General features: G+C 39.3%; 1 protein-coding gene across 1 annotated transcript; it reads right to left on the minus strand.

Annotated features, from left to right (window-relative positions):
* Positions 1-392: 392 nt before the first annotated feature.
* On the minus strand, positions 393-6,211 carry agpat4 (1-acylglycerol-3-phosphate O-acyltransferase 4 (lysophosphatidic acid acyltransferase, delta)). Its single transcript, XM_079229972.1, has 9 exons — positions 6,082-6,211; positions 5,231-5,412; positions 4,952-5,121; positions 4,098-4,259; positions 3,863-4,016; positions 3,627-3,729; positions 3,004-3,079; positions 2,174-2,372; positions 393-878 (listed from the first exon to the last, which is right to left on the minus strand). The coding sequence occupies exons 2-9, from the start codon at positions 5,406-5,408 to the stop codon at positions 787-789; spliced, it is 1,134 nt and encodes a 377-aa protein (XP_079086098.1). The 5' UTR covers positions 5,409-5,412; positions 6,082-6,211; the 3' UTR covers positions 393-786.
* Positions 6,212-8,257: the final 2,046 nt, after the last annotated feature.

Consider the following 8,257-nt stretch of genomic DNA (forward strand, 5'->3'; position numbering starts at 1 on the left):
AAATGTTGCGCTGCTCAGAACAAATTGATTTGATGAACTCATATATATATATATATATATATATATATAATCAAACAAATTGTAAAGAGACCAAGAGATTAGTATGTCTGATGAATATCCAAAACCTAGTTCTAAATTGAAAAAAACATTGTTTTATAAAGATTGACAACCTTTTTCAAGAATTGAAATTGAGGGAAGGACTTTGATATCCATTTTAGGATGACTTCAACTGCAGGAAACCATACTGCAGTGTAAGGAGCCGCAGAACAACCACTTGATCGAGGCCCAGGGTCCCTGTAGGGAAACACCCTCTGTGTATGTGTAGTGCGTCTGAAACACTGTCAGCAGAGGTCACTATTTAACCCTTTTTTTTTTACAACAGAAGTCATATACAAGGATACAAGGATTTATTTCTTTTGACAAAGCAATGTTTGTTTGTTTTTTAAAGTGAAATGTGCATTTTCTTCCAACATGAAAATACCATTTATGCTTTGCTTTACAAACTCTGAGGTAGTCCATTTTAAACATGGTTGAATTAAAATTCCTGTTTGAGTGACCAGTAAACATATTTGTCCTGACTTTATTCAAATAGTTAAACTCTAAATTGAGGATAATGTAATACACCCATAGTGTAAAGACAAAACTACACTGCCTGCATTGTGCTTTGAAAAGCAGGTTTGCACTTGTTGGACGAGTCCTGTCAGGCTGGTGTTGACACATTCTGCTGCCAACGGCTTGCAGATAAGTAAGTGTGCAAAGTAGCAGCTCTTAGTAGGCCAGGAGTCTTTAGTTATTGTTGTCAGGAGCCTCCTTATTCCCATAGTTTGAGCCTTTGTCAATCTCAGTCTGGCCAATCATCCAGCGAACTCCCAGTGAACCTGTGAAGGAAAGATTTAGAAAGAGTACATTCAGAACATATGAGAAGTGGTCACCGATGTTGAGCGAGAAAAAAAAGGAACAGTAACATTTAGGAGGATTCATTGGCAAAAATGGAATATAATAAGGAAAACTATGCTTTAATTCATATATAATCACCTGAAACTAAGTATTTAATTAGTTTAGAAAAAGCCATTCTTCCAAGGAGTCCGCCATGTTTCTACAGCGAGAGCTAGTGGTAAGCTCCGACGTTAATGGTACTATTCATTAGTACTTTTAATGTTTTGTTCATTCATTATCACGCTGCTGCATTTCCACTGCTTTCTCTGAGCTCCTCCAACTACATACACACACTTAGACACAAGCACACACGAGCAGAGAGGTCGCTGTGGTGAAGTGAAGACTACGCGAGTTGTCTGCAACTACGTTCGTCACTGTGCAATAAACATTTGAGAGTAAAAAGCCACTACTTACTCATTCACCGCCGCCATGTTTACACATGCACAGCATCACAATCGGTCAGAAGCATTATTTTATTTTTTTACAATGCTGAAACATACCAGCAGTCTGTTTTGCGTAGTTTTCAGCCAGGAGGACAGTAGGAATGACCAATACTATCTGATGTCTGTTGGTTCCAGTGAAATATTAATGCTTTGTATAGTGACTTTGCTGTTGCATACATCACAGTCGCTGCTGTAGAAAGAATATTTAGTTATATCTAAATTGTAAATCTCATCAAGTTCTGATTGTATTTGTTTAAAAAAATCTAATATATCATTTAGTCATGAAAAAGAGTATTGATAAGAGTGGTTCCTTGTAGTAATACAATCCTAAAGGTATATATCTCTACCTGAGGGCCACCATAGTTCTTGTACACTTGGAAAGGGAGGAGTGATGTGAGTTAATAATGTTGTCTGAAATGCCACTAAATCTCACACAGCAATCCTTTAACAGAATTAATTAAAAATAAATGTATACGATTGGGCTGGTCTCTTTCCATAACAACTAAATTAGTAATTTTACCCTCAACTACAAACATGGACATGTATTTATTGTGGAAACTGCAACATGCCCCTCATGAATACATATCTCCATTTAACATCTCAGACTTATTTGCTGAGTAAGCACACGCCTAAATGCTGTTAGGGCTATGGTCCTGATGAATCATGTTTTCCAAGAAAGGAGACTTACATTAGAGTTGTCAAATCTGCTGCTTTAGGGAATTTATGGACAAAAAGGGAGCTGGTTATATTGAGAAGAAAAACCTTCATGCTCATTTCAGCATGACTTCACCAACCTGCAGAGCAGAGCGCCACGGCGACTAAGACGGTCAGCATCGATCCAGAGCTGATCAGTTGAGTGAGTAGCAGGCCGAGTGGGCCGAGGAGCAGGCAGGCCCAGAACAGCCAGTTGATCAAGGCCCAGGGTCGTCGTGGAGGGCTCACTACGGGGCCGGGGAAACGACCCGTTTGTGTGTAGTGCTCCTGAAAGCTATCCTGTTGACACATTAAGGTAGCACTTTATAATAACTACACACTCTTTAGCATTAGTAAAGCATGAATAAACACTGAATTCAACATTTATAAAGCATTATTCCAACATGAACACTCATTAGTATGCAATTCATAAACACAGTTATAAATGTTTCATTCTTGATTAATAAGTTTGGGTTTTCATACTTTATAAATGATGGATTCCCCATTTGTAAATGAAGTATTAAGGACTTATAGATGATTAACAAGATCATTTCTAAGTGTTAGTAAATGATTAAAAAAAAATGCAATTCATGATTAATTCAGGTAGTTACTACTCATTAGTTAAGTATGTTCTGTGACCTCATCTAAAGTGAAGATTATTTATGCCTTACAAAGCATTAATAAACGTCATGATTAATTCAGTAGTTACTACTCGTTAGTTAAGTATTAGTTAAGTATGTTCTGTGACCTCATCTAAAGTGAAGACTATTTATTCTTTACAAAGCTATTAGTAGTGATAATTGATTTGATTGAATTACATGTTGCTTTTAATGTCTCCACAAAGTGGCAGGAGCCAAAACGTAAGTATTGTGTATAATGTTTCAGAGGCTAAAGGTCTGTGGTTAAACTTCCACCTGCAACACACTCTTACCTTTTCTTGGTAGAGTTTATGGACCCAAGCAGCAGACTCTACCTCATCTTCTGGGATCAACTCTAGAGGGATTCTCCTGCAAGGAAGAGGGCAGGCACATCACTATGTAACATAGGATTTGTGTTACTGTTATATGAATGTATTTTATGAAGCGGTTATTGCTGCTAGATTTGACTGCTGCTAGATATTGCCCCGTTGCATCCTTCTGCATGGTTGTTGTTTTTGAAAATCTAAACACCAACAAATATGTTCTGAAGCAGAATATTCGGTGAGATGAAATATGTTGTGAAATTATTACATATGTCTTTTTTCAATAAATTTGGACTTTTGGATTGAGAACTAAATTCCTTGCGTCGCTCACCGTGTATGTGAGGAAGATTGAGGCTGCAGCACGCAATGTTTTTGTAAGTTATAAATAGTAACTTTGAATGCAAATGCTATGGATGAAGCTTTGAGGTATTCAGTATTGTCCCGATTACGTTTGGTTTTGGGTTGCCTTCTGCTATTGTGCAGTGTTCCCATAGTGAATGTGTATCCAGGGTCCAGTGGTCATGATAATCCGTGCATGACAATGATTGCTAAATTTAATTTCTTCTTTACTGATGAAAAGCCTTTCTTTGTACCTCACATATAAATCTGCGTGATATTTTTTCCCATTAAGAATTCCAAGCAATGTTGGCACTTCATTGTTTCTGAAGTTCAGCGTGGAGTCATAAACAGCTGCAGCTACAGGAGACAAAACAGCACCAGTTAACTGTACAATTAATTTGATTTAGACTCCAAAACATCCACACATAGTATATGATATTTAGCCATATTTTAGCCATATTTAAACACTTCATTAATGATCTACACTCACCGGTTCCTCTGAGGTTTTGGACAGCTAACGAGAATCCTTTGGTCCTGGGCAGAAGATGATACTTCAGTTTGGGTAAACCTTTGCTTTCAGCCACATGCATGCTGGTCTGGTGTTTCTTTGGTGTGAAGCGTGTTCCTTCACAGAAAAGCAAGAACTACAGAGGAAAGTGAGATTTTGTTTTAATGCAACTACTCAAAATATCTCTGTAATATCAAGATAACAGACTGAAACATACCCAGAAGTTTTCGGGGTAATCCCGCAAGTTCTGAAGGCTCTGAGCCACTGTCCTCCGGTCCTGCTCCCACTTCCTCTCGCAGAAAACTATCTCCAGGAAGTACCACATCCAGCCAATAATAGGTACATACTGTAACTCCTTTTTGGCTAACACTTTTGAGCTCTGGAGAAAAGAGAAAAGTTAAAGACTGTTAAAGGGAAAGTTCAGATTTTTTTTAACTGGGGTTGTATGACTTGCTTATCCATAGTCAGTGCCTACTGGCATTACCTACAGATGTGATGGGAAGAAGCAGGCAAGAGTACAGAAGCTAAGCAATGTACTGCTCTGGACTGGGGCAGCAGCAACACATATGTTAACCACCTACAAATTGAATATCAGTTGAAGTGTGCGCCATATAGAATATTTTCAGCACTTTACCTTGCCGTCAGACATCCCTTTCTGACGGGGAACTGAAGCCATTGTCTGTGCTCTTTTCAAAGCCACAAGAGAGTTTTCTCACCGGGCAGAACACAGGAGTTGTTGGTCTACTGCTGCCTAAATTGGATAGTTTGTTTTCGTTAATGTGTGACTTTTGTGAGTCCAAACTAATGCTTTAAAACCACAGTCACACAATAACACAAAGTTAAAGGAGTGAGGCGGCTTTGAAGAGAACATACACATATTTAACAGCTTTAGTTCCTCATCGAAAAGGGCTGTAAATATAGCATACACGAAACAACCGCCATACCACCATAATACACTGATGACTATGGATAAGTGCGTCATACCACCCCACTTCAAAAAATGAAAACTATTCTCCGAGTAGCATTGAAATAAAAAATAAAAAACACGGTGGAAACTTAGGGGATACTTACCCCAAGAACTCCGAATTTGTCACAGAAGCTCCAGCCACACAGGAAGTCAATATCATACGTGTGATTGAGGACCACAATTGCATTCTCCTTCCCATACAGTGGAAAACTCTTTGGGTCTGTGTAAAGTGTGCATTCTGTCCCAGACCACCAATCCAGGACAGCTACCATCTCTGAGGATCATCGGGACACAATGATGTGGTAAAGTCCATATCATGTGAATAAAGATACATTATATTTGTGAAGTGGTCTTACAGGGTGATTCATAATTGAAGTACTTACGGCTGCTGATGCAGTAACCCAGTCTGATGTTGACCCTGCGGGCCAGTTGCTTACTGACCAGCCACAGAGGTGAAGTACAAATCTGCAGCAAGTTGATAATGAGGCCGCTGACCAGGAACACGTAGCAGATGATCAGGTGACACACAAACTGAGATTTCAGCAGCTTCAGGAGGCCCATTGTTCTGTAAAAGTTGGCCGACTTAAATAATTCAAATACATCCACTTCCTCATGTGACACAGCAGACAAATTCCATCATTCAGCTCTGTCAGATGGAGATATCAGCTCGTGCTGCCCCAGGCTGTCACGGCACCCAGCCCACACTGGCATAAAGGTTTCCTTTGACAGAACTTTCTCGTTTCATCGGCTGAATGGAGCCTTTGAGCTGAATTGTGCATAAACGGCCTATCACAGAGCAAATATTTGCTCCTGACAGTGACCTTTTCAGGGATATGGAGAACTGTATCATCAACTATTCTTAGCCCAATAACTGCTGATATTCCTAAAAGTCGTGGCTTTATTAAGTTATACTCTGTGTTTTTGGATCAATGTCCTCTGAAAGGTCAGGCCAATTGTGCTGTAATTTAGCAGCTCATAAGTAGGTTCCTCCTTTCTCTCTCTCTCTCTCTCTCTCTCTCTCTCTCTCTCTCTCTCTCTCTCTCTTTCTCTCTTTCTCTCATTCTCTCTCTCTCTCTCTCTCTCTCTCTCTCTCTCTCTCTCTCTCACACTCACACTCTCACACACACACACACACACACACACACACAGAGAGGATGAAGGTCAAGTCATTACTCACGTAAAGAATAACAAACAGACACACACCTTAAATTCTTCAGAAACAAGTGACATTTACCTTGATCAGACTAGCTTCAAACTTTTATGGCAAATAATAAATATCCAATCTTCAATGTATGTCCATGCCATTGAGTTAATCTTTTCTTCTTCTTTTTCAGATTTCAGTCAAGATTCATTCAACATATTCGCCAGCCGTCCTGCAGTAGAAAGAAAAGTTCCCCGCTTAAGGAACCACACCCATCTGAAACCACGCCTGCACCCGAGGATGGAGACTCTACTTCTTACTCTACATTCACTTAATCCGAGGATAGCAGCAATACATTTAGTTTGTGCATTATTTGGCAAGTAATCCTTTAAAACCCCCAAATCTCGCAACATTTCCCCGATGTTGGTGCAATTACGTTGTCGTTTCTCGGTGGCGCCAACTGAGGCGGAGTGAGCCCTCTGTTGTGTTCTCTCCTCTCTGCTTTGCCTTTATTTGGTCACAGGAAACGCACGAGGCTGTCAAACTGGAAGTGGGGCACATGTGCAATGGTGTTTTCAGAATAAGAATCAGCTTTCTTGGCATATGTATGTGTGTATGTGTTCACATCTTTGGTACACAAACGAGGAATTTGACATAATATTATGACACCAGTAAAAATAAGGCTCCCTTTTGTCTGGGCAACAAAGTAACTTCCTTGTTTCATTTTGACTGAATTCAAGTAACCTAATGACACGTGACCTGTATCCACTTTTGTCTGTTTCTTGACAACAATATCTTGACTAGCATCGCTCCTGTGCATGTTATAATCTGTTTTGGCTACTTTTTCAGGGCAGCTTTACTTATCGTGTAGTCGGGGACTTTACAGACAACTGGTGAACTGCGTCTTAGTGGACAGCGCATCCTGCTGGTAATGCATCGTACGTGCATTAGAAAAAGTGATTTAGTTTACCCCAAATTGAATTGAACAAACGCCACAATCAAGTGAGTCAAGCACTTGGGCATCAATTATTATTATTTTTCACAGTTACTATTTACACATTTGTATAATGGAAACACTATGTTTTATAGATGTTCTCCTCTCACAAAAGTGTCATTCCTCAGCTGAAAGTAAGATCGATGGAAACGGCTACTCGCATGACCTTTCAACCCAAGACATTCACTTTTATTGCTCACTTCAATTTGACCATAAAGAATATCTCAAACAATTTCCTCTCTCTAACTCTAGAGGGAAGATTCATTGAACACTCTCCTTTAGATGAGGAAAACAGAATACATTTCCCTGTGGCACATGCTGTAAATAACAGATCTGTGTGACCTTTTACTGTCCACACATGCATTTTCTGTTTTGTCTGCTAAACTCAGGTTTTGATATGTTATCTGTATGGAACCTCCATCTCAAACCAAACAGTATTTGATTATTTTTCTTTGCAGCCCAGAGAAGGCTGAAAGGAGGTTAATGGGGTCCTGTGACCAATCCACTATTGGGGGTTAGCTCTTGTTTTACAGGTCCCATAATGCTCCAACGCTCATGTCCTTTACGACCAAATAACCTTGAGGAGAGAACATGCCTGTCTGCAGAGGTCCAAACATACAGTAAAGTATCGCAGGAAGACTTTTATGTTTGAATACTAAAGACAAAGAGTGAAGTGGCTCAAGGGAATAATGTCCAGTATGTGCAGGTCGCTTTGTAGCTTCAGAAGTGGTGAAGCACTGCAGCTGAACTGAGAAAGAATCACACAGTTTGAATACATGTGTTAACTATTTTAAATCCCACAGCACCTTTACAAAGTAGCCAAAGTCAACATTGGTGTATGTCCAACTCACTTGCATGCAAGCATTTGACAAATACGTTTAATGAGCCAAAGGTGAACATTTTATTTGGCCAAGTTTAATGTTGATAGCACACCAAGCAGTTACTGCTTGTCTTTGTTCCTTGATTTGATATAAAGTAGAGACAATTTAAGGATTTATGTCTTGGTCATTGTGTGCAATATATTCTCCTGTGAGAATAATTGTTGTGATACTTCACAAACAAAACAATGGACACTAAGTTTATCCAAACCAGGTTACAGTCTTTGTACATCCTAGTGTTTTAGTCTTCACATCTCATCAATACATGAGGTAGGACAGAGAATACAACACATGGTTAATAATGCATTAAAAAGTGTCAATGCATTATATGCACTACTTTATTGTAGTAAAATTCTCAATGTCTTTAAAAACAGAGGACAATTTGTGCTGCACCAAG

Source organism: Taurulus bubalis, assembly GCF_910589615.1.
Source record: "Taurulus bubalis genome assembly, chromosome: 14".
Classification (NCBI taxonomy): domain Eukaryota; kingdom Metazoa; phylum Chordata; class Actinopteri; order Perciformes; family Cottidae; genus Taurulus; species Taurulus bubalis.